The sequence below is a fragment of the Eleutherodactylus coqui genome, chromosome 9 (genome assembly GCF_035609145.1).
Source record: "Eleutherodactylus coqui strain aEleCoq1 chromosome 9, aEleCoq1.hap1, whole genome shotgun sequence".
Classification (NCBI taxonomy): Eukaryota; Metazoa; Chordata; class Amphibia; order Anura; family Eleutherodactylidae; genus Eleutherodactylus; species Eleutherodactylus coqui.
In genome coordinates, this window is record NC_089845.1 from 166,786,130 (window position 1) to 166,814,103 (window position 27,974).

At 46.8% G+C, this 27,974-nt stretch overlaps 1 protein-coding gene across 1 annotated transcript in view; it reads left to right on the top strand.

Annotated features, from left to right (window-relative positions):
* Window positions 1-27,974, top strand: part of ZFAT (zinc finger and AT-hook domain containing) — a 144,360-nt gene that overhangs the window by 76,350 nt on the left and 40,036 nt on the right. Inside the window, exon 12 of the mRNA XM_066578916.1 lies at window positions 13,694-13,832. Coding sequence (XP_066435013.1) covers window positions 13,694-13,832 — 139 coding nt within the window. The remainder of the gene's footprint in view (window positions 1-13,693; window positions 13,833-27,974) is intronic.

The window sequence follows — 27,974 nt, forward strand, 5'->3', positions numbered from 1 at the left end:
TCGTAAACAGCTGTAAAAGTACACTGGATGGCCCTCTTATTAGCCCCTCTCATGATTGGCGCTCCCCTGTACGGTAATTCTCCCCGTGACCCCGGAGCATAAAATCACGTGACAAGTTTTCTGTGGATCAGTTTCAGTGTGAATCCACATTAGATGGAAGATCCAGCGATCGGAGCGACTTCCAGTGAGGCCGGTCATCGGTGCTGGACTAGCCGGGGTCTCACTGCCAACCGCGGGGGTTTTCTCATGTAACGGGGTGGAGAGTATACCGAGAATGGCACGAAGGAGGAAAACATCCAGCAGAAAGGTGATCCTGCAGACGGATACAACTCATCACTGAAAGGGGTCGGAGGAGGATGTCAGGAATCGTTCCGACCAACAGGCTGCACAGTCAGCTGAATACAACACTGGGGCTCCAACTAACGTGTCCAAACGCACAACTCGCCGTTCCTCCACACGGATGGTATAACAGCGGAGGACCAGTTCCAGCGCCATTGTGTCAAAGAGAAACATGCAGGATTTCTGTTGCCCCGTGCTGATGGATGCTCAGAATTTGGCGCAAGCAGCATGAATCGCTGACCCCTTCCTGTCAGCTGGTCAGAACATGTAAGCACCGCCATCTAATCTAAAGCAACTACAAGAAACTTCCTGTCTGCAGATCCACACCACGAGGAGTTACTGCGGTACTGAAGGCCAAAGGAAGGAGGTCCAACGCTTCTAGATTAGGATCTCTAATAAAGGGGCCATTCAGTATATTAAGCTAACATACCAATGAGCAGCGGGCCGGGCCCCTCTGACAGGGCGCCGAGCAGCGGCGCCGGGCCCCTCTGACAGGGCGCCGAGCAGCGGCGCCGGGCCCCTCTGACAGGGCAGCGGCCCCGGGCCCCTCTGACAGGGCGCTGAGTCATATTGACTCTTATTTCTGGGGTTGGAGATGCATTGTATTCTCTCCTCTAATCTAGCAGTAAGAATCCTCTTGTTCTTCTCTTCAGACTTCATATAAAGTCACAGAAGAACCTTTCCTCTGCAAAAGTTTAAAAAAACAGACTAATTCTCCTTTGCCAAGCTGGCAGAAAACTCCAGTCTGCATGTTGTGCCAGGTTTTGAATGATGGCTGGATATCTGCCTAAAACCTATCCTACACGGACGGGATTAGTTATGCACTCGGCTATGATTTATCCCAGATTTATGTCTTATAACTAAAGCAAGCCTCAGCCTTAAAGGAGGCCTGCACACATCCGCCCCGTAAACCACGGCCAGCAGGAGGCAGGCAGGAGCTCCGCAGGATCCTACCTCGTCTTACCCTGAAAGTGCAGGCAATAAGGGAGATGTCGGCGTATCCGTGTGCCATGCGGGATACATAAATGATCTACAAGCCATCCGATGGGTGGTCTAGGTGCTTGTACCGGTCTTGGCTGTGGCTCCAGCTGTAGATGTTAATCATTAGGCAAGGGGGAGGAGCTGTAGAGGAGTAAGCGGTGCCACTGAAGTTCCATTCCAGCAGTTGGACCCCCACCATTCTGCAGCTTATTCTCTATCCTGTGGCTGAGCGGCTTGGATTTTTTACTGGTCTTGGCTGTCGCTCCAGCTGTTGTCAATCATTTGACAAGGGGGAGGAGCTGTACAGGAGCAAGCGGTGGCATCAGAGTACCGGTCTCGGGTTTGTAGAAGTCCCAGCAGTCAGACCCCACCATTCTGATTACTTTCAATCATGGCACATTGTCTTCCTTATGACTGAAAGATTATTCTTGGTTACCTTAAACTGCACTGGTTTGTTTTATTCATCATCTCATATCCGCAGCACATGTTGTACTTATGAGAGGAGATCGGACCTTCCAGCAGGCTGTAGTTCCCTTTTTTCTATCTGCGGACCCCAAAGAGGTCATGTAGAATAATACTAGAAGCAATAGAGCAGGGGAGGGTGGAGGAGGGGAGAGGAGGGGGATGCAACTGCAGCTTCTAGCGTAGTCTGAAAGCACACAGCTCTGACCTTCACCAGTAAAGGGCCTTGTACACAGGCCGATTATCAGGCAAGTACGTTCACCTGAACATTCGTTTGTCCAATCATCGGGTGGTGGAAAAGAACAACCTATTTGCCAAAAAATAAACAGGAGTATCTTTTATCTATGTGTGCGCTGTACCTGCATCTACACTGGTTTTTCAGTATTCTGTGCAGCAAGATGGCAACATACCCACACCAGAACAGCTCAGTGAATACATACTGTACCAGAACCAAGCTGATAACACAAACACAGCAGCACAACCAACCTCGGTACATACATGCAGCACCACAACCAACCTCTGTGCATACATGCAGCACCACAACCAACCTCGGTACATACATGCAGCACCACAACCAACCTCTGTGCATACATGCAGCACCACAACCAACCTCTGTGCATACATGCAGCACCACAACCAACCTCTGTGCATACATGCAGCACCACAATTAAACTTAAAACATAAATACAGTACCAGAACCAAGTTCAGTACGTAGATAAAATAATAGAATCGAGCTCAGAACATGAATAGAGCCCCAGAACCAAGCTCAGTATGTAGATACAATTCTAGAACCACGCTTAGTACAGATATATAATTCTAGAAACAAACTCCGTACATAGATATAGCCCCAGTACTAAGCTCCGTACATACAGCACCAGAGCCAAGCTCATAACATAAAAACGGCACTAAGAATCAATCTCATTGTATAACTACAGCACCAGAATTAAGCTCAGTGCATAGATAATATACTAGAACCGAGCACAGAACATAAATGCAGAACTAAGCTAATAGCATAAATATAGCCCTGGAACCAAGCCCCCAGCCTACAACGGCCTGGTGCCCCCTACAGGCTGATGCTGACCGCACGGGTCACGTGCAGCTAAGGTTGGCCATGTCTTGTAATTTCCTTTTAGCTGGTAGAAACAGCATCATCCCTCCGATTCCACGTGAGGGGCTTACAAGGTTTATATCGCCCAGATAAGTCATGCAAGGGGTTGGCGGTTTAGCTGAGGATTCAGATGCTGCAGAGGAGCTTTACAGAGAGATTCTACAGCTGACTTCTTAAGCTTCAACAGCCAATTCCAGCCTTGCACATAGTATACTGCTCAGGAGACGTATCACTCCCAGGAACTCCAACTAACCAAGAAAGGCTTATGCTTCAGATCCCATCTACCGACCCCAAGACTCTCAGCTCCGCAGTCCTGCTTGTCTGATCAATGGCTACTGCTGATTCTGCCTTACTGAACAGAGAAGGCTTTGAATTACATACACACAGTATGTTAGGCTGAAAACAGACCTGTCCATCTAGTTCAGACTATTATCCCCCCAATGTTGATCCAGAGGAAGGCAAAAAACAAAAGGTAGAAGCCAATTTCCTCATTTTAAGGGACAGAAATTCCTTCCTGACTCCAGGTCTGGCAATCGATCTAATCCCCGGATCACCGAACCTTCTGAATATCTTAGGTATGGGGTGTTCAATGTTCACTTGTCAACTATGCATGACGAAAAGTGTTATATATGGTTTTGTAATACTACTTTGCTTATAAGGAGAGACCTGTCTTATGATAGCGGGATGGGCAAGTGAGATTGGAGCTCCCGAGGCTGTCGGCAACCCAGCATTAAAGCTACATTTACTCTTTTTTGAGAAGATATCTTTACTAGAGCAGCACAAACTATTCTATAACTTCAACTTTATGAACAAGAATATAACTACTATAATACTGCCCTCTATGTACAAGAATATAACTACTATAATACTGCTCCTATGTACAAGAATATAACTACTATAATACTGCTCCCTATGTACAAGAATATAACTACTATAATACTGCTCCCTATGTACAAGAATATAACTACTATAATACTGCCCCTATGTACAAGAATATAACTACTATAATACTGCCTCCTATGTACAAGAATATAACTACTATAATACTGCTCCCTATGTACAAGAATATAACTACTATAATACTGCCCTCTATGTACAAGAATATAACTACTATAATACTGCTCCTATGTACAAGAATATAACTACTATAATACTGCCTCCTATGTACAAGAATATAACTACTATAATACTGCTCCCTATGTACAAGAATATAACTACTATAATACTGCCCTCTATGTACAAGAATATAACTACTATAATACTGCTCCTATGTACAAGAATATAACTACTATAATACTGCTTCTATATACAAGAATATAACTACTATAATACTGTACCCTATGTACAAGAATATAACTACTATAATACTGCTCCTTATGTACAAGAATATAACTACTATAACACTGCCCCCTATGTACAAGTATATAACTACTATAATACTGCCCTCTATGTACAAGAATATAACTACTATAATACTGCCCCACGTGTACAAGAATATACCTACTATAATACTGCCCTCTATGTACAAGAATATAACCACTATAATACTGCCCTCTATGTACAAGAATATAACTACTATAATACTGCCCCCTATGTACAAGAATATAACTACTATAATACTGTCCCCTATGTACAAGAATATAACTACTATAATACTGCCTCCTATGTACAAGAATATAACTACTATAATACTGCTCCCTATGTACAAGAATATAACTACTATAATACTGCCCTCTATGTACAAGAATATAACTACTATAATACTGCTCCCTATGTACAAGAATATAACTACTATAATACTGCTCCCTATGTACAAGAATATAACCACTATAATACTGCCCTCTATGTACAAGAATATAACTACTATAATACTGCCTACTATATACAAGCATATAACTACTATAATACTGCCTCCTATGTACAAGAATATAACTACTATAATACTGCCTCCTATGTACAAGAATATAACTACTATAATACTGCCCCCCTATGTACAAGAATATAACTACTATAATACTGCTCCCTATGTACAAGAATATAACTACTATAATACTGCCCTCTATGTACAAGAATATAACTACTATAATACTGCCCTCTATGTACAGGAATATAACTACTATAATACTGCCCCCTATGTACAAGAATATAACCACTATAATACTGCCCTCTATGTACAAGACTATAACTACTATAATACTGCTCCCTATAAACAAGAATATATCTACTATAATACTGCCCCCTATGTACAAGAATACAACTACTATAATACTGCCCCCTATGTACAAGAATATAACTACTATAATACTGCTCCCTATGTACAAGAATATATCTACTATAATACTGCCCCCTATGTACAAGAATATAACTACTATAATACTGCCCTCTATGTACAAGAATATAACTACTATAATACTGCCCTCTATGTACAAGAATATAACTGCTATAATACTGCCTCCTATGTACAAGAATATAACTGCTATAATACTGCCTCCTATGTACAAGAATATAACTGCTATAATACTGCCCCGTATGTACAAGAATATAACTACTATAATACTGCCCCCTATGTACAAGAATATAACTGCTATAATACTGCTCCCTATGTACAACAATATAACTACTATAATACTGCTCCCTATGTACAAGAATATAACTACTATAATACTGCCCCTATGTACAAGAATATAACTACTATAATACTGCTCCCCTATATACAAGAATATAACTACTATAATACTGCCCCCTATGTACAAGAATATAACTAGTATAATACTGCCCCCTATGTACATGAATATAACTACTATAATACTGCCTCCTATGTACCAGAATATAACTACTATAATACTGCCTCCTATGTACCAGAATATAACTACTATAATACTGCCTCCTATGTACAAGAATATAACTACTATAATACTGCCTCCTATGTACAAGAATATAACTGCTATAATACTGCCCCCTATGTACAAGAATATAACTACAATAATACTGCTCCCTATGTACAAAAATATAACTACTATAATACTGCCTCCTATGTACAAGAATATAACTACTATAATACTGCCTCCTATGTACAAGAATATAACTACTATAATACTGCCTCCTATGTACAAGAATATAACTACTATAATACTGCCTCCTATGTACAAGAATATAACTGCTATAATACTGCCTCCTATGTACAAGAATATAACTGCTATAATACTGCCTCCTATGTACAAGAATATAACTGCTATAATACTGCTCCTATGTACAAGAATATAACTGCTATAATACTGCTCCTATGTACAAGAATATAACTACTATAATACTGCTCCTATGTACAAGAATATAACTACTATAATACTGCTCCATATGTACAAGAATATAACTACTATAATACTGCTCCATATGTACAAGAATATAACTACAATAATACTGCTCCCTATGTACAAAAATATAACTACTATAATACTGCCCCCTATGTACAAGAATATAACTACTATAATACTGCCTCCTATGTACAAGAATATAACTACTATAATACTGCCTCCTATGTACAAGAATATAACTACTATAATACTGCCTCCTATGTACAAGAATATAACTACTAGAATACTGCCCCCTATGTACAAGAATATAACTACTATAATACTGCTCCCTGTGTACAAGGATATAACTACTATAATACTGCCTCCTATGTACAAGAATATAACTACTATAATACTGCCTCCTATGTACAAGAATATAACTACTATAATACTGCCCCCTATGTACAAGAATATAACTACTATAATACTGCCCCCTATGTACAAGAATATAACTACTATAATACTGCCTCCTATGTACAAGAATATAACTACTATAATACTGCCTCCTATGTACAAGAATATAACTACTAGAATACTGCCCCCTATGTACAAGAATATAACTACTAGAATACTGCTCCCTGTGTACAAGGATATAACTACTATAATACTGCCTCCTATGTACAAGAATATAACTACTATAATACTGCCTCCTATGTACAAGAATATAACTACTATAATACTGCCCCCTATGTACAAGAATATAACTACTATAATACTGCCCCCTATGTACAAGAATATAACTACTATAATACTGCCCCCTATGTACAAGAATATAACTACTATAATACTGCCTCCTATGTACAAGAATATAACTACTATAATACTGCCTCCTATGTACAAGAATATAACTACTAGAATACTGCCCCCTATGTACAAGAATATAACTGCTATAATACTGCTCCTATGTACAAGAATATAACTACTATAATACTGCTCCATATGTACAAGAATATAACTACAATAATACTGCCCCCTATGTACAAAAATATAACTACTATAATACTGCCCCCTATGTACAAGAATATAACTACTATAATACTGCCTCCTATGTACAAGAATATAACTACTATAATACTGCCTCCTATGTACAAGAATATAACTACTATAATACTGCCTCCTATGTACAAGAATATAACTACTATAATACTGCCTCCTATGTACAAGAATATAACTACTAGAATACTGCCCCCTATGTACAAGAATATAACTACTAGAATACTGCCCCCTATGTACAAGAATATAACTACTAGAATACTGCCCCCTATGTACAAGAATATAACTACTAGAATACTGCCCCCTATGTACAAGAATATAACTACTAGAATACTGCCCCCTATGTACAAGAATATAACTACTAGAATACTGCCCCCTATGTACAAGAATATAACTACTAGAATACTGCCCCCTATGTACAAGAATATAACTACTAGAATACTGCCCCCTATGTACAAGAATATAACTACTAGAATACTGCCCCCTATGTACAAGAATATAACTACTAGAATACTGCCCCCTATGTACAAGAATATAACTACTAGAATACTGCCCCCTATGTACAAGAATATAACTACTAGAATACTGCCCCCTATGTACAAGAATATAACTACTAGAATACTGCCCCCTATGTACAAGAATATAACTACTAGAATACTGCCCCCTATGTACAAGAATATAACTACTAGAATACTGCCCCCTATGTACAAGAATATAACTACTAGAATACTGCCCCTATGTACAAGAATATAACTACTAGAATACTGCCCCCTATGTACAAGAATATAACTACTAGAATACTGCCCCCTATGTACAAGAATATAACTACTAGAATACTGCCCCCTATGTACAAGAATATAACTACTAGAATACTGCCCCCTATGTACAAGAATATAACTACTAGAATACTGCCCCCTATGTACAAGAATATAACTACTAGAATACTGCCCCCTATGTACAAGAATATAACTACTAGAATACTGCCCCCTATGTACAAGAATATAACTACTATAATAATGCTCCCTATGTACAAGAATATAACTACTATAATACTGCCCCCTATGTACAAGAATATAACTACTATAATAATGCTCCATATGTAGAAGATCATAGTATGGATGTATAAATTTACAAATTGCAAAACATGCTATAAAGCGTAGACTCTATATAGGCTCCCAAAAAAACATGGTTACATACCAGCAATGGATATTTTAAAGGCAAAGAGGTTGATATGCGTGTTAGGGTGTGTCTGCATCATAGGTAGGTCCCCTTTAGGCTTCTGACATCTTGATTGTTGACACTTAATCGTATTAGTATTCTTTTTAGGAGTTTTTGAGAGAGGTTTACTGCTAAGATTTGCAATGGGAGGAATTGGGCTAAGCAGCAGTACAAGTGAAAAAGACTTGGGTATACTAATAGATCATAGACTGAACATGAGTGAACAATGTGATGCAGCAACCAAAAAGGCAAACACAATTCTGGGATGTATTAAGAGAAGCACAGAGTCTAGATCACGTGAGGTCATTATCCCCCTCTACTCTTCCTTGGTCAGACCTCATCTGGAATACTGTGTCCAGTTCTGGGCACCCCACTTTAAAAAAGACATAGACAAACTGGAGCAAGTTCAGAGAAGAGTTACCAAGATGGTGAGCGGTCTGCAAATCATGTCCTATGAGGAACGGGTAAAGGATCTGGGAATGTTTAGCAGAAGAGAAGGCTGAGAGGAGACTTAATAGCGGTCTACAAATATCTGAAGGGCTGTCACAGTGCAGAGGGATCAGCCCTATTCTCATCTGTACAAGGAAAGACTAGAAGCAATGGGATGAAACTGAAAGGGAGGAGACACAGATTAGATATTAGACAGTGATGGGGATCAATGAGTGGAACAGGTTACCACAGGGGGTGGGGAGTTCTCCTTCAATGGAAGTCTTCAGAGGCTGGACAGACATCTGTCTGGGATGATTTAGTGATCCTGCACTGAGCAGGGGGTTGGACTCGACCCTGGAGGTCCCTTCCAATTCTACCTTTCAATGATTCTATGCAATGCTTTTCCGTCATTTGTATATCTATAGACTTTGTCAACAAATGATAGGATACCAGTGTCAAGTTTATCTTCTCTATGTAGTAAGCTTGTTTCTGTTATTGTTTCTTCTTAGTAAGCTTGGTTTCGTTACCCGATGTATGTAGCAAGCTTAACTCTGTTACCGTAGCGATGTAGTAGGCTTGGTTCTGGTACTGTATCTATGTAGAAACCATGGTTTTGGTACCACCTCTAAGCAATAATCTTAGTTTTGTTATCCTATCTACGCAGCACACTTTGCGGGCGCCCACCAGCCTCAAATGTGATACATAGACACCACACCAAAGCAATCTTCATAAAGCCCGATGTTCATAGTGCACTGTATCGCACTGATGTACCGACCCACAGAGTGAGCCGGCGCATTATTTATAGAACATGCTGTAAAACAAGGAAATGCAAAAAAAACAGTGGTGGAATTTCTGTTTTTCATCCCTGATTCCAATCCCAAAAAAATCTTAAGCAACAAATTATATATTCCCCAAAATGGTAGAAAAGAACCCGTTAATCGTCCTGCAAAAAGATGAAAAACTTCAACTGGTGATTGTCGTTATGGTCTGTGACACTGGAAAATGGGAAAAAATCTGTCTTGAAGGAGCAAAATAGGCCACATCCTTAAGGGGTTAAATAAGTCACAGTGCCAAGTAAGTGTTCCAACAGCCGCACTTGCCAAGAAACGTCCTTCTGTGGAGCCAAGAAGCTTTAGAATGTCTCGCCAGCTGTACATGGAAATCACCTGCCTGCTGAATACCTGTCAGCCGCGCGTCTGCCAAGAAACGCCAAATAATGGCCACACTTTACATAATCCGTAAATCATAGCAGCCAGGCAGAGGCGAGGCATCCGCAGCCCGGGCACTAAACGAGCCGCCTCTCAGGGGCCACATGTAGTGCTGCATTACCGGTAGATGGGGCTGATCTTACCCCAGGGCGTCGCATTCGCTGGATCTTATCTCAGGTTTTCACATTGTTGGGTCACAATTGTAGTACAAGTGGGCCAACTACAACATGCGCACAGCGCCCCCAACTGCTGCTCGTCCCATCGGTTGGTCATGCCTGAACTTGTCCTCCGCTCTGTTATTCTACAAGCTTCTACTAATCTTGTGTTGTAGAAGATGTAGATGTGAATGTATATGCTGGAGCCGCCTGACACTTCTGTACACTGTTAGCAGGAGTATCGGGACGCACATAGAAAGGGGGGGATTTCCCATTATTTATCCGATGTTGGCCGCCTTCAGCCTCAATGACTGCAGTCGCCCTCCATGGCCGCTTCCCACCATATTCCCATACATGTATGGAGCGATTCGTCTCTATTCCTTCAGGAGCTCCTTCCCCTTCTCTACACCATAACAGAACTTCCTCCAAACCTCACTGTTGGGACGATGCCGTCACGTAGAAACCGCTCTCCAGGCAACCGCCACACACACGTGCCGCCATACGAACAGGTGATGATGTACTGTAATTCATCTGTCCACACCACTTGCTTCCACTCACTTACAGTCCGTTGCTCCAAGCCCCATTGCAGTCGCCTCTGTGCAGTCACTGCTGTGATGTTGTGTGCAACCGCTCGTCCATGATAACCCTTCACATGCCACTCCCTGCGAAAGGTTCTTTGGCTAATGGATGTTCCAATGTCCTATGAGACCCCGTGAGCGAGGGAAGACAATGTGTGTCATGTCTTCACAGCTCGTACAAGGCTTTGTTATCCACGGTCTGTCAGTTTTCCACCGCCAGAACCAGTTGTCAGCTCCACACCTGGCGACATCCCTCTAGCAGACCCCGTTGTCAGCTCTACACCTGGTGGCATCCCTCTACCAGACCCCGTTGTCAGCCCTACACCTGGTGGCATCCCTCTACCAGACCCCGTTGTCAGCCCTACACCTGGTGACATCCCCCCACCAGACCCCGTTGTCAGCTCTACACCTGGTGACATCCCACCGCCAGACACCGTTGTCAGCTCCACACCTGGTGACATCCCCCTGCCAGACCCCGTTGTCAACTCTACACCTGGTGACATTTCCCACCAGACCCCGTTGTCAGCTCTACACCTGGTGACATCCCTCCACCAGACCCCGTTGTCAGCACTACACCTGGTGACATTTCCCACCAGACCCCATTGTCAGCACTACACCTGGTGACATTTCCCACTAGACCCCATTGTCAGCTCTACACCTGGTGACATCTCTCCACCAGACCCCGTTGTCAGCACTACACCTGGTGACATTTCCCACCAGACCCCATTGTCAGCACTACACCTGGTGACATTTCCCACTAGACCCCATTGTCAGCTCTACACCTGGTGACATCCCTCCACCAGACCCCGTTGTCAGCACTACACCTGGTGACATTTCCCACCAGACCCCATTGTCAGCACTACACCTGGTGACATTTCCCACTAGACCCCATTGTCAGCTCTACACCTGGTGACATCCCTCCACCAGACCCCGTTGTCAGCACTACACCTGGTGACATTTCCCACCAGACCCCGTTGTCAGCACTACACCTGGTGACATTTCCCACTAGACCCCATTGTCAGCTCTACACCTGGTGACATCCCTCCACCAGACCCCGTTGTCAGCACTACACCTGGTGACATTTCCCACCAGACCCCATTGTCAGCACTACACCTGGTGACATTTCCCACTAGACCCCATTGTCAGCTCTACACCTGGTGACATCCCTCCACCAGACCCCGTTGTCAGCACTACACCTGGTGACATTTCCCACCAGACCCCGTTGTCAGCACTACACCTGGTGACATTTCCCACCAGACCCCATTATCAGCTCTACACCTGGTGACATTTCCCACTAGACCCCATTTTCAGCTCTACTCCTGGTGAAATGTTACCGCCAGACCCCGTTGTCAGCTCTACACCTGGTGACATCCCACCACCAGACCCGGTTGTCAGCTCTACACCTGGTGACATTTCCCACCAGACCCCGTTGTCAGCACTACATCTGGTGACATCCCCCCACCAGACCCCGTTGTCAGCACTACATCTGGTGACATCCCCCCACCAGACCCCGTTGTCAGCACTACATCTGGTGACATCCCCCCACCAGACCCCGTTGTCAGCACTACACCTGGTGACATCCCCCCACCAGACCCCGTTGTCAGCACTACACCTGGTGACATCCCCCCACCAGACCCCGTTGTCAGCACTACACCTGGTGACATTTCCCATCAGACCCCATTGTCAGCTCTACACCTGGTGACATTTCCCATCAGACCCTGTTATCAGCTCTACACCTGGTGACATCTCTCCACCAGACCCTGTTGTCAGCTCTACACCTGGTGGCATCTGATGGTTTCTGTACTGGGATCTCCTGTGTGGTGATGTCTTTCAGGGTGCCTACCCACTAGCGATATTTTTCTTGTGATGCGAGAGCGATGATTATGAAGCCAGTGATTTTCAATGGTTTTATACTCTTTTGGGGGGGGGGGGGGGGGGGTTGTTTGTTTTTTTCACTCAAGCCTTGCAGCCCAGAGAAAAAATCTGCGATATCGCTCAGTGTTTTCAATGTGACCGGCGGCAGCAGCGCTAGCCCCATTGAAAACATAGGGAGTATATCGTGACAGCTGTGGAAGGGGTTTCCTTCATCCCCACGGGGACTGGGAGCGCTGCTGCGGCCCTATTGAAAGCAGTGGGTTGTCGGCAACCCTCCCAGCGATGATTTTCGGGGAAGGGCTTGAAATATAAGCCCTTCCCTGAAAATCATCCCTCAGGCGCGTCCTCTGGCTGGCTCCCAGGCACTGCTGTGAAGCTCTTAAAGATCCCCGCCTCCTGAAAGGGCTGTGCTGATTGGCTGAGTGTTCAGCCACTCACAGGCAGCACACAGCCATTCGTCATTGAATCCAGCGGGGATGAAGGAAACCCCTGCCACAGCGCACTCTATGTTTTCAATGGGGTTGGCGCTAATGCTGCCGGCCCCATTGAAAGCATTTGGCGATATTGTAGTGTTTTATTTGCTCTGGGGTCACGGGGAGAATTTCCATGCATGAAAGATACCAAACTTGAGTGGGTGGAAGGGGGGAGGGTTGATAAAGGGGGCTGTTCAGTGTATAGTTACATATTATCCGGGGTCTGGGGATGAAGATGAGGGGGGCCTGCGGTGTAATGACTGCCATTAGATGTTGGGTGACAACCACTGACTGGTGAAGCATCAGTTTCTTTGAATTGAACATTAAGTTTGATTCCAGGATTCATAAAATATGACCGATTTATAGCGCCGCACCTGTCCATAACTGTAATACCAGATACAACCCATGGACGAGGGTGGCGCTGCTTTTGTCAGTAGTCATGTTTTCTGATCTTGGACAAGCCCTTTACATTTCTGCTGCTGTTTGTGCCTTCCGTCTGACCACCGCTTCCTCCTCTCCCGCAGCCCTTCGGTTGTGCCTTATGCCATTATTCCTGTAATCTTCCCGGGTCGCTGAAAAGACATTACAACAAGAAGCATCCCAACGAAGAATGCGTCAGCTCCGCGTCCGGAGACGTCTCCTCCGAGGCCCTCATCCTCCAAGGTAAGGAGCCTCGCAGACGCAGCGCTGTCCCCCAATCACTGCATAGTCATGGGCTTTACAACTGTCATTTACTCAGTGTTCACCACCTCTGCTTGCTGTCTGGGAATGGGAGTGGGTTTATAGTACTTGACATCAGCAGGGTGTAACTGCATCCCAGCATTTTACAACCCAAGAGGGAAATTTCTTCAGGTGGTTGCGTTCTATCTCCGTGTAAGTAAAGGTCTCACCAGTGTGAAGACACCACATGTATTAATAGGGGCGAGCCGCTTCACGCTTGGGTGCATATTTGGGCTGTCCATGTGTCAAGTATGAAATCTACTCGAGCTGCAGTCTGGCCCAGATTTAGGTATAGTTTACCCTAAGGTTGGGACAGCGACACAAAAATATCGATAGTCCATAGTACAAACTATCGATTATCGGAAAATATCGGTGGAAAACTACCCCAGTTTCTGGCATAAATTATGATTACTGTAATGGACTGAGCAGCCCCGCCCCCTAGCTCTAAGACACACCCATTTAAAGTGGCAGTGCTAGTTAAGAAGCAGTGACTAGCTTTTGATTAAGAAGATGCTGTGCACCATAATGGGTGAGGTTTAATAAATGTACCAGATTGTGATCCCATAGGCCTTGTTCACATAGTGGAATTTGACACTGATTTGCTGTGGAATCTGCTTCAGATGAGAACATGTGGTGTAGCTGCCGTCCGTGCTGCGGACAAACAAGAAATGGCAGCTCTCTTCTGGACTCAGATTCCACTCTGGGAAATCCCTTGCAGCCAAGAAGCAAGCTACACACGAGATTATGTATCACTATGCGATCAACGGGGGGCTGATTTTTAGGACCCCACTGATTGTGAGCTGGAAGCTGTTGCGGCGCTACTTTTCTGCTGCGTCTCCTGAGTTCTTAACTACACAGTAGCACAACAGTCCTCTAATAATACCGTCACAAATGTGTCATGTGAGGATACCTTTACTGGAAGGCACTGGTTCTGCTTGTGGAGATCCAACAGTTGTCAGGATTCCTGCAGGCAATGCTCCCTGGGAAAATTATGCAAATTAGCTCTCCTTAATGTCATGGGTCAGGGTTTGAGCCAGAAAATAACGTCTGCTTCCGGACCTGCCGGGGAGGATGGAGGTTATTCCTCATTCCAACTGATGTATTCTTTGAGGGGTTAAGCATCTAAAATAAAGATCAGTGATCGGAGGGTTTCGCTCTCAGATTACCGGACACTTTGTAGCAATTTTAAAAAGTTTTAAATAAAATTTGTCAAACCTAGAATTGTGTAAAAGAAACCAGGCAGACTGACTCTCCTTCCCGCTCAGAACCGGGCGGTCATCTGCCATTCATTGTGCTCATGATCGCTCAGCCAATCATCTCTTCAGTGGTGACTGTTTCTTGGCTGCCCAGTTCTGCAGCATTTGTCTTCTGCAGCTTCTACATATCACTGTATATAGAGTCTGCAGTTTAAGGCTCGGTAGGACATTCACCAGTGAGGCTGGACTGACGGCTTAAATGGGTTTTCTGCCCTTTTTTCCAATTGATAGGCTATCCTCTGGATAGCCTACTAGTAGTTGAATGACGAGGAGCCCACCACTCGGGACCCCTATGCATCAGCCGATTGCCTGATCCGCTGTCCAGTACACTGGCTGCACATCCTCATCAGTGGACAGTGGGGGCGCTGACTTGACTTCCATAAAATCAGTGGGAGTGCTTCACTGCTATTCCACTTCCTACAGCTGTTACCAACATCCTGTCCTGGGCAGGAAGTGGAATAGCAGCATGGCACTCCTATTGATTTCAATGGATATGAGACCAGCGCCCCCATTTCCACCCCGGTCGGCTGATGATGACATCTGGCTGACTGTACTGGACAGCGGGCTGGACAGTCAGCTGATAAGCATCCCGAGCAGCAGACCCCCATCCGCCAACTACTGATGGCCTACCAAGAGGATAGCTCATTGGTTAAAAATGGGGCATAAAAATCCAGTTTCTGCAGTTTCTGTATCCCCTGTTTTGTAGCTTGTGGTATGGCCCACTTCCTTCTCTGGAAGAGCAGCAGACTGGTTTTCTCAATTCACCCTCCGTGGCAGCACCATTCGGATTCCACGTGTTAACAGGGACAGGAAACGGATGAAGAGGCTAAATAGCTCAACCCCATCTCCATCCCTTCAGTGTTTTTCCTGTCCCTATGGGGCATAGAAGAGGTTCCTCTACTCCTGGTGACGGAGACTTAAAAGCTGGCAGTCTGTGGTCTTGCCTGCCTACCTGTAGAGCTGCGCCCATCTCCCCAGGAGTCAGGACTCGCCGCTTTTCCTGCCCTCCTCCAAGGGTAAAGCAAGGTGGCTCTGGTCCTCCTTGAGTGCCCAGCTAATCTCCTCCATGTCTGCACTGGTATACCAAACACCAGGTACACCGCCAGTAATACAATTTGTCCAAGTCTGCTAACTTTCTGGTGACGCACTTCTGGTCGGGAGCGGGTAATCGTGCGTCCAGTCAAAGAGCCCGCACTTCTGACTTACAGCATTCGTAAGGCATGGAATCGGGAATGCCCCAAGATCCGAAGGAAGGGCTTTCCGTTCTGAGCACTCTCCGACTGGGCAAGAGATTTGGCATCCGGTTGGAACAGAATTTAAAAGCAGATCCTCACCGAGGTGCGCTGCTGCCAAAATAGGCTACCGTTGCTATACAGTATTCGAGGTGGAAGGTGCATCTTCCCGCTCCGGATCTGAAGTCCTGGAAAACTACTTTAAGTGATCATTTTGAACTTTTAGAGAAGACTCACAGTGGCCAAACATATAACTACCGGTCACGTGCCGACAGCGGTCCGGATGCCCAATATTCCAACTCCAGAAGAAGGCAAAGCATTGCTTTCAGGACGCATCTCTACTGGTGTGATAAGTCATGTCTTCTAATCCCCGTGTCCTGTGCAGTCATGTTGGGGGTCATGTTGGCCTGTTCATCTGCTGTACAGACTGGGAATGAACTCCACACTCTCCTCTATGGATGTCATGATAATATGGCGCGCACGACCGAACGGACCAGAATGACCCTCTGAACTGAAGTATCTCCCTTTGCGTGACACGATAACGCCGGGATGTGTAGTCAGAGGGTTCACGAGACGTTACAGCGCAGAAGACCCCTTGCAGGCAAAAACAAAAAAAAACACAAAATAGTCTTATGAAGGACCAAGAAGACGAGCAACAGCTTAAAGGCATTTTTCCGCGCGCCGCAGTGGGATCTGTGGATTCTAGTTTTCTTAAAGGGAATTTATCACCTATATATTTTTTCACTAAATGAAACCAAATAATGATTCATTATTTTCTGACCCAGTGCAGGGAGAGGGAGGAGGTGAGCTGTGTTACCGCACCATGACCAGTATAATTGTCCTGCTGTTCACACAATGTGAATGTGCCCATGCGATCCGCAGTGGGGCAATAACTGTAATATACAGCTGCAACTTTGTGGTAAAGAAGTCTGTTGTTGAACCCCTCGGATACCACAAGGAACACTGATATCACAGCGACAGACTGGGTGAGGACTCCGCTCTGATGATGATCGAGGCTCGTATGCACTGACAACTCCTTGTGTACTAGTAGTATACTAGAGTATTAGATACAAAGTACAAGTATGCCGCCACATTATACTATAAGTGAAGGGGGAAAAAGTGTAAAAATTCCCTTTTGAGATAAGAAAAAGAAATGTGAAAGGAAAATCCTTTAACCCCTTGAGTGGCACGCCCGGAAATTTTCCGGGACGAGCTCCACTGCTCATAGCAACATAGCCCGGAAGATTTCCGGGCTATGTATCACTATGGGAGCTGCAGAGCACAATGCCACAAGCTGTGACAGTGTGCTCTGCCTGCACAGACCCACATAAAGCAGTGCAGGACTTTGAAAAACCAGCAAAAGATATTGCTGATGTGCCGGCAACCTCCTGCTTTGTTTACAGGTTGCCATAGAGACCATCGGCTTGTCGAAGCAAGCCGATGGTCTCTGTGGCAGGGAGAGCTTGGTGCTTGGCTGTGAGAGGACAGCTAGGTACCTGCTCTTACAGCAGAGATCAGAGAAAACCTCCGATCTCTGCTGTGTTAACCCTTTACATGCAGCAGTCTATGTGACTGCAGCATGTAAAGGGCTGTCACTGCAGCATGTAAAGGGCTGTCACCATCGGACCCCCGGAATGTGATCAGGGGGTCCTGATGGGTCCCTGTGGAAGTCTCCTAAAGGGACAAAAAATTAAAATAAAAAAAATAATTAAAAAATAAAAAAGTTAAAAAATTATAAAAAAAATAGTAAAAACACTTGTCTCCCTTTACTTTGTAAAAAATAAAAAATACAATCACACATGTGGTATCCCTGCGTCGTAATGACCCAAAGAAGGAAGTTAATACATTATTTAACCCTTTAATGACATGGCCCCTTTTTTTCTTTTTTCCCCCATTTCTTTTTTTCCTCCCCCGTTTAAAAAAAATCACAACTTGTCCCGCAAAAAACAAGCCCTTATATGGCCGTGTCAATGGAAAAATGAAAAAGTTATGGCTCTTGAGACGCAACTGCAAAATTAGTTGAAATTCAATGATTAGAGCATTTTAAAAAACCTGCCCTGGTGGGCACGACAGGGTGGTAGGAAACCCGCCACTCAAGGGGTTAAACACCGCCCCCCCAAATTTCTATTTTGTTTCTTCTTGTGTCACCCTGGTGGCGCGCGGTACGCTCTGCCGGGTAAGGATTGCTCAATGGGGTCCTGCTTCCCCAAAAATAAGACCTAGTAGAGGTTTTGCCGAAGTGTTAAATATAAGTTCTCCCCCGAAAGTAAGACCTAGCTCTGTCCCTGTTGTGCGAGTCTGCAGTGATGAGCTTCCTCTGGTGGTCGGAAGCTGCAATACCGTACAAGTGGTCCAGAAACTACTGTGGGTGATCGTTACAGTCTCCACACAGTGCGTGGGAGCCAGGTTCTGTACATGGAAGTAATGGTAGTAACAAGAAATGCTTGATGGGATTCACAGTTTGTCTGGTTCTGCTGGTCTGTGATGACAACTACTGGACAGTGTATATACTAAATGTTCATTATTTTTATTTATTTTTTGTTCAACAATAAATGTGAATTCTTCTTCATGGAAAAAAAGACATCCCCTGAAAATAAGACCTAGCGCATCACAGGGAGCAAAAATTATTATAAGACACTGTGTTATTTTCAGGGAAACAGGGTATAGTGGGGTCAGAAGACGCAGTCGCACCCGAGCCCTGAAGCCTTAGGAGGGGGTCCATATGCTCTCTTTTGCTCCAATACTAGGAATGAGGGATTTGTTCCAGATTTTGGCACCTAACAACTTTTAGTTACGCCTTTGTACTTGCTCCACAACCATTTTTAGTCCATTCATAAACCGTGTAGAGTGTACCACGGATGAGACTCTAATACCATGGTGATGGGGCCATGAACCTACCCTGATTGTTGGGCTGTCACTCGCAGAAAGAGGGAGCAAAAATGGGAAAGGACATAAACAAAAAACAAGAAAAAACTGTCCGTATACTTACCATTGTGTAACATGGGGGGTGCTGGTAATGCGCCATATCCCTCCGCATGCAGACAGCCCAACCGCTATAGGAGGAGCACAGTGCAAGTTACTGATGACAAACACATCCCTGTATGGCGGCGGCGGCGGCTGCCCAGCACCATATTTGCCATGTTAAAAGCCACACTGCATGTAAAAAATATGTATCAACAATAGAGCGTGCGGTGGTGTCGGTACTGCTGAACAGCTTACCCCGGTGGCGTCGGGCCTACCCACAGAGCGTGCGGTGGCGTCGGGCCCGCCCACAGAGCATTTGCCAGCTTTAACTTAATTTTCTTACAATTGAAAAGGGTACAAAGGGCAAGAAAGTAACCAACATGTGTACCAGAAGCCTGACCTATAAACTCCGCCCAGCCACAGCTGCCGTTTGGCATGGCAGCAGCACTCCGTGCCGCCCTGAGGCTGTTATTGCTCATTTGTATTCTTGCCTGCGTTAGGGAAAAAAAATACACTAATTCACTTTTTAAAGTTGCATGTGAAAACACAGATTTTTGCATTTTTACACCCCTGAAAATGAGTAACTTTGATCAGAAAATGTAAAATGCGTGAGTCTCCAAGAGGCCCGCGTTTCTACAAATGCCATTTAGCACTGATTTGCTCAGCGTCACCTGAACTTACAGGTTCAGCCCGGCAATGCTTGGGAAAAAGCCGCTAGTTCCCATATGACGGCACCTTTAAGGTGCTAGTACACTCATTGTTTCTCAGACTGATTGCGGGCGGCACCTGAACGACTGCAGTCAAACAGTAAGACACGTCTAAAGGCCCATTTAGACTCAAAGATGATCGCTCAAACAGTCTGAGTGACCGCTTTGAGGGATCATTTTGCATAAACTACTAAGTAGCTACTTAATGGCTTATTAGCGTACAAATGAAGCCTTTAGCTGAATGCAGATAACAGCTGGAGGTCTGGTATCTGCATTCAGCTCCATTGTTCTCCAGAGGAATAGTTCCTGAAAGAATGCTATCAGCGCTCCCCCGGAGAACTCGGCGTGCGGCCTGATAAGCAGGAACGACTGTTTTCAAGCTGGTTTCAAGTCAGCGATGAACGAATAGTGCATGAAAAGTGCATGATGGGCGCGCGTTTAGATGCAGAGATTACTGCTCAAAAGATGGCTTCTGAGTGATAATTGTTGTCTAAATGGGCCTTAAGTGCCGGCCGCAATCGGTGGTTTTCCTCCGGCGGTTAAACTGCTGCATTTCTCCTCTGGAAAACGCAGGTGAAGCTATGCTGATTGCCGACGGCCTCTGCGCTCGTTATGGACTCGCAATAATAAATCCCGGTGTCTGTTGCAATCAGAGTTTCTTCCCTCGTGTTTTGCGGACGAGCGGCACGGGTGGAGTAGCGCTACTGCAGTTGTCAGGCTCAGCCCGGCGGTGCTCTGGAAAACGGCAGCCATTGGCGCTCTTGTAATAACACCCCAACGTCAGGCAGTTGGGGACCCCATGAACTTAGCGCATCCAGTTCAGTGGGAGCAGTTGCTTCTGTGCAGCTGTGATTGAGGCGTAAAGACCCCCCACAGAACAGAACTCATTATTTCGGTGCCGGGTATTGAGCGCTACTCGTGCCTCCAGTGACTGAGATGTTGACACGTCAGTAATTAGCCCAGTGTCCAGGTTGTTAAATGACTTGTAATGCTTTCGTGTTGCTATATCTACCCCGTTGAAGCTTAGTGTGATCCCTCCTTTCATCTTGGGGATTTCGCGGTACGTGCCTCGCCGCCTCGGCTGCCAACATCTCTGCCACCGCTAGATAAGAACACCTCTTTAATAACCTCTTCCTTCCTATTTGGAAAAATTTAATTCCCGGACAAGTCATTCAGTACTTGGGTAACCGTCTTGATGTCAATTAATCGGCGGCTGGTTGCACATTCCGTGCCTGATGGTCTGCTCCCATTTGTTGCTGCTTGATTAAAGCTTTCCTGACAAAGGTTGAATCTTTAATGAATGTTCAATATAGTTGCAGCCGTCCTCATGTGAAGGCAGCAGCCAAAGTGTTCCTGCGGAATGAGTTTGCTGTTCTCATTGAGGCTGTGCCAGGGTCTTAGTTTAGTTTCGGCTGATGGAGTTCAGTCATCTGAACCCCCCGATAGAGATGAGGCTGGACCACTATTTTTACGGGGACCACTCAACTTTTTCCCGACAAATAATGTTGGCAGAAAGAAGGATTGAGGGCGTTTAATTTCAACACCCAATATTATTGTTCCTCGAGAGGTAAGCCACTGCCAGAGCTGTCTCTGAAAATACCAACATGTAGCCGAACTGTCTCATCATTGTTTTAGGGGGGCACATCCCCTGTCGCTTCGTTGGTTCAGGGAGGCACACCCCCCTGTCGCTTCGTTGGTTCAGGGAGGCACACCCCCCTGTCGCTTCGTTGGTTCAGGGAGGCACACCCCCCTGTCGCTTCGTTGGTTCAGGGAGGCACACCCCCCTGTCGCTTCGTTGGTTCAGGGAGGCACACACCCCTGTCGCTTTGTTGGTTCAGGGAGGCACACCCCCCTGTCGCTTCGTTGGTTCAGGGAGGCACATCACATCGTTGATTCAGTGAGCTGTGCCCACCCCCCACCCCCCCCTTAGCTTAGTAATAAACAGCCACTCCCCTTGGTATAAGATAGGCATGTGAGTGGTTGCTCATCAGTACTTTTCACCTGTGCATTGCGCCTCCATTTAGCAGTTCGGCTGCATGATGAGGGGTGTGATGCTTCTACCTGCCCTTCTATTTTTGGTAAATATATGGCTGCTTTCTGTGATTTTTTTTTTTTTTTTTTTTTTTCTTTTTTCTCTGTATATTACTTTTTGTGCAATTGATCATTTCCGTACGTAGTTTGAAATAGTCATTAACTGAAACAGAAACAGCTGTGTAGGAGGCTTAAAACTGGGTGAGGGACAATCAATTCTGCTACAAAGGTGAGGTTGTGGAAGACAGTTCCATGTCACGGGTTATACACCATGGCAAGATTAAGTACAGCAACAAGACACAAGGCAGTTATACTGCATCAGCAAGGGCTCTCCCAGGCAAAGATTTCACAGCTGATTGGGGTTTCTGGCTCTTTTGAAGAAGCACACAAAACAGGCAATGTTGAGGACCTGAAAGACACATCATGCTCACTTAGCTTTTAAAATCGGAAGCTGTCCAGCAGTGCCATCAGCTCAGAACTGGCTGAAACCAGTGGGACCCAGGTACACCCATCTATGTGGGGCGGCATTTCAGCACATGACATTGGGGATTTGGTCAGGATTAATGGTGTCGTCACTGCTGAGGATTACAGGCAATATTCTTCCATCATGTAATACCATCAAGGAGACCTCCGATTGGCTCCAGATTTATTGTGCAGCAGGACAACAACCCCCAGCATCCAGCCAATGTCACTAAGAACTATCTTCAGCGTAAAGAACAGGGAGTCCTGGAAGTGATGATGTGGCCCCCTCAGAGCCCGGATCTCACATCATCCAGTCTGTCTGGGGTTACATGAAGAGACAGGAGGATTGGAGCGAGCCAACATCGACGGATGATCTATACCTAGTCCTTCAAGATGTCTGGAACAACCTCCCTGCCGAGTGCCTTCAAAACCTGTGTGTGCAGTCCAGTATTGGCGGACACAACAGCGCAGCATGCGGCACAACTTCATCCAGGGTTCTAATGAAAATCTGGCTGCAAAGGGCACCTGGTGCAGCTGTGAGCAGCGCCTCGCTCCGTCCGTCCCAGGACTTGGCGTCTCTGTAAGCACCTGGTGCAGCTGTGAGCAGCGCCTCGCTCCGTCTGTCCCAGGACTTGGCCTTTCTGTAAGCACCTGGTGCAGCTGTGAGCAGCGCCTCGCTCCGTCTGTCCCAGGACTTGGCGTCTTTGTAAGCACCTGGTGCAGCTGTGAGCAGCGCCTCGCTCCGTCTGTCCCAGGACTTGGCGTCTCTGTAAGCACCTGGTGCAGCTGTGAGCAGCGCCTCGCTCCGTCCGTCCCAGGACTTGGCATCTCTGTAAGCACCTGGTGCAGCTGTGAGCAGCGCCTCGCTCCGTCCGTCCCAGGACTTGGCCTTTCTGTAAGCACCTGGTGCAGCTGTGAGCAGCGCCTCGCTCCGTCCGTCCCGGGACTTGGCCTTTCTGTAAGCACCTGGTGCAGCTGTGAGCAGCGCCTCGCTCCGTCTGTCCCAGGACTTGGCCTTTCTGTAAGCACCTGGTGCAGCTGTGAGCAGCGCCTCGCTCCGTCTGTCCCAGGACTTGGCCTTTCTGTAAGCACCTGGTGCAGCTGTGAGCAGCGCCTCGCTCCGTCCGTCCCGGGACTTGGCCTTTCTGTAAGCACCTGGTGCAGCTGTGAGCAGCGCCTCGCTCCGTCTGTCCCAGGACTTGGCGTCTCTGTAAGCACCTGGTGCAGCTGTGAGCAGCACCTCGCTCCGTCCGTTCCAGGACTTGGCGTCTCTGTAAGCACCTGGTGCAGCTGTGAGCAGCACCTCACTCCGTCCGTCCCAGGACTTGGCGTCTCTGTAAGCACCTGGTGCAGCTGTGAGCAGCGCCTCGCTCCGTCTGTCCCAGGACTTGGCCTTTCTGTAAGCACCTGGTGCAGCTGTGAGCAGCGCCTCGCTCCGTCCGTCCCAGGACTTGGCGTCTCTGTAAGCACCTGGTGCAGCTGTGAGCAGCGCCTCGCTCCGTCTGTCCCAGGACTTGGCGTCTCTGTAAGCACCTGGTGCAGCTGTGAGCAGCGCCTCGCTCCGTCTGTCCCAGGACTTGGCGTCTCTGTAAGCACCTGGTGCAGCTGTGAGCAGCGCCTCGCTCCGTCCGTCCCAGGACTTGGCGTTTCGGTAAGCACCTGGTGCAGCTGTGAGCAGCGCCTCGCTCCGTCTGTCCCAGGACTTGGTGTCTCTGTAAGCACCTGGTGCAGCTGTGAGCAGCGCCTCGCTCCGTCTGTCCCAGGACTTGGCGTCTCTGTAAGCACCTGGTGCAGCTGTGAGCAGCGCCTCGCTCCGTCCGTCCCAGGACTTGGCGTTTCGGTAAGCACCTGGTGCAGCTGTGAGCAGCGCCTCGCTCCGTCTGTCCCAGGACTTGGCGTCTCTGTAAGCACCTGGTGCAGCTGTGAGCAGCGCCTCGCTCCGTCCATCCCAGGACTTGGCGTTTCTGTAAGCACCTGGTGCAGCTGTGAGCAGCGCCTCGCTCCGTCCGTCCCAGGACTTGGCGTCTCTGTAAGCACCTGGTGCAGCTGTGAGCAGCGCCTCGCTCCGTCTGTCCCAGGACTTGGCGTCTCTGTAAGTACCTGGTGCAGCTGTGAGCAGCGCCTCGCTCCGTCTGTCCCAGGACTTGGCCTTTCGGTAAGCACCTGGTGCAGCTGTGAGCAGCTCCTCGCTCCGTCCGTCCCAGGACTTGGCCTTTCTGTAAGCACCTGGTGCCGCTGTGAGCAGCGCCTCGCTCCGTCTGTCCCAGGACTTGGCGTCTCTGTAAGCACCTGGTGCAGCTGTGAGCAGCGCCTCGCTCCGTCTGTCCCAGGACTTGGCCTTTCGGTAAGCACCTGGTGCAGCTGTGAGCAGCGCCTCGCTCCGTCTGTCCCAGGACTTGGCGTCTCTGTAAGCACCTGGTGCAGCTGTGAGCAGCGCCTCGCTCCGTCTGTCCCAGGACTTGGCGTCTCTGTAAGCACCTGGTGCAGCTGTGAGCAGCGCCTCGCTCCGTCCGTCCCAGGACTTGGCGTCTGTGTAAGCACCTGGTGCAGCTGTGAGCAGCGCCTCGCTCCGTCTGTCCCAGGACTTGGCCTTTCTGTAAGCACCTGGTGCAGCTGTGAGCAGCGCCTCGCTCCGTCTGTCCCAGGACTTGGCCTTTCTGTAAGCACCTGGTGCAGCTGTGAGCAGCGCCTCGCTCCGTCTGTCCCAGGACTTGGCGTTTCGGTAAGCACCTGGTGCAGCTGTGAGCAGCGCCTCGCTCCGTCCGTCCCAGGACTTGGCGTCTCTGTAAGCACCTGGTGCAGCTGTGAGCAGCGCCTCGCTCCGTCTGTCCCAGGACTTGGCGTTTCGGTAAGCCATCCTTCACTCAGAGTAATTTCTAATACAAGTTTTATAGCGTCTGGAGCCTAAATCCTCGTTCGCTGCCCGATGTTTATGGCTTCCAGGGATCTTAAATGGCCTAAACCCTCACAGAAATTAGATTTTCTTTTGCCCGTTGGCAGCTCCTTTCAGAAGGCCTTTCACAATGAAGACATTTTTGAAATTAGACTCTGAAGGAATACATTTATTAGTAATAGCGGTAGATAATACATGTACCGCCGGCTGCCTGCTGTTCCTCTAGGCTGCGTGGACGCGCGCCGTTACAATATTAGTTACTGTAGAGGAGCTGAAGGTATTAACCCTGTAGAAGGGCTACAGCCACATGCACAATGACGTCTACACGTAGTTTGTGTGACGGGGGCCATTGTGGACGTCCTCCATGGTCCGGGACGCCCCACGTCATAGGGCAGGACTGCTTTGGTTATACATTTATACGTCGCCTGTCCTGACGGACGGCCTTTCTGTAAGTGATTTGTCACCAAGCCTTCAGTGAAAGAGTTAAACAGTAATTAAAGGAGTAATACCCCAGGATCCAATTCTGACTTGGGCCGGCTTCACGTGAACGGATTCCTATTTCGAAATCCGCATGGAGGATCCACAGCAAAACGTGGGCTTTGTAAGGCATGAACTTCTTGACTTTTTTTTCCTTCAGAATCGCAGATCCGAATTGTGTGTTCTGCGAACAGAGGAAAAATCCCAGCATGCTCTGTTTTGCTGCGGATTCCGCACGGATGGTCTCCATTGAAATTAATGGGGGCCATCTAACCCACGGCCCATACACAATTAACATTGCATATGGGCCAAGAGTACCCGCATCATTGCTAAACGACGGTGCGGGAAATACAAACTGTAAAAAAAAAAAAAAAACCTACTGCGCATGACAGACGGCGAGCCACCGCGGCCTTCCACAATACAGATAATTCAGGTACGCTGGGTTGCCGGCCGGGCTAATAGCCAGAATTCGCTGTGGGCATTCTGCATATGGAGCCCAGCTGTGTGAATCCAGCCTTGTTGGCGAAAGGGGGGGATTCCTTAAAGTTTTTTTTCCAATGTTTTCTTTAAAGGACGGGTCATCAATAGTTGATCAGTGGAGGTCCGCTGCTCAGGATCACCGATGATTGAAGTGATGGCAGGTCAGCACCGCTGTCACTTTTCGTCCATATAGCTGATGAAGGGGATATCACGTGCCTGAGAAGGGGCAGTAACGCTCGTCCAAGTGCCGCGTCCTCTTCAGTTAGTTGATGGTCGGAGATCTCCCACCAGTTAACTATTGATGACTCCACCTGAGGATAATTGGTGGAGCAAACCCAAATAGTGCCTACGTAATAGAAGTAGGACTGTTAGGACAAGAAGGTGGATAGTAACTCAGAAGGTACGGAGGTGCTGCCCAACCAGATAAAGGCTGGCTTGGTATATTGTGAAGTGGATAGACCCAAACCTGGTGGAATGGTGCAGGCTTCAGGATGAAATGGAAGCAGCAAATGTGTGAATTGGTGACCAACCTTTCCTTTTTTAGGTTACAACCTGCACATAAATGGATTTGAAGGTACGAGGCCTCTTCATCAGTACGGATGGGGCAAAGGACTAGAAGAGTTAGTTCTACATTCTTCCTTTATCTTTGTTCCCCTGCTTTTCTCTGTCACCCCATTTTGACTCATCCGTGCGCCCCTCCTCACTTATATTCGTACGTACCCCAGCTGTACTAATATGAGGCCTTATGCCTCACAACACGTTGATTTGCTAGTTTTTTCCTAATAAAGAAGTTGGTCACAATTTGGCACTTCTATTTCATCCTGTTGAAGGTTGTGTTACTCCATTAGGTTATTACTTATCCACCCCATGGTGTCCCGAGGATAGGTCATCAATAGTTACACTCCCAGAAAGCCCACCCCTCCAAACCAATTTATTGACTAACTCACTTTGGTTCCACATCATGTGACCTGTGACGTTACGGATTCCTTCGGCCTCAGTGATGACCCTTTAACGGATTTCGTGGGCTTCTACTATAGAGCTCTGGACTATTTATGGGACGTCAGTGATGAGGTTTCTTTTCAGGTCCCCCTATTGACTGCAGCAGATAGATGGGTTAACAACCATGTGACCCCTGCAGCCAATGTACAGAGAGCTCAGGAGTATCAGCAGAGGGGGGAGTATTGTGGTGATGCTCTCTTAAATTGTAAACCCCTTTAGTCAGGACACTCCTATGTTATTCAGCGTGGAAAGTCGCAGTAAAGAGCATTTCTAGCTTTGGAGGTCGAAGCATGTCTGCATTACAGTCTGTTGATGAGAACTGTAATAATATGGATGAGGACAGCGCCCCGATGCAACGTATAATAAAGGGTGATCCAACATATTCAGATGTGGTGCCAAGCGGGCTCTCCAATGTCACCCGAGATCCTGGTAGGTTCGGCAAATATTCCTTTGACTCCACAAACGATCCATGCAACATGGAGAGCAGCACATAGGAATGCCCGAAATTACAGTACAGATCAGGAAGATACCAAAAAAAAAGTCCTTATGCTCTCTTAATAAAGGCATTTTGTATACCCCGAAAC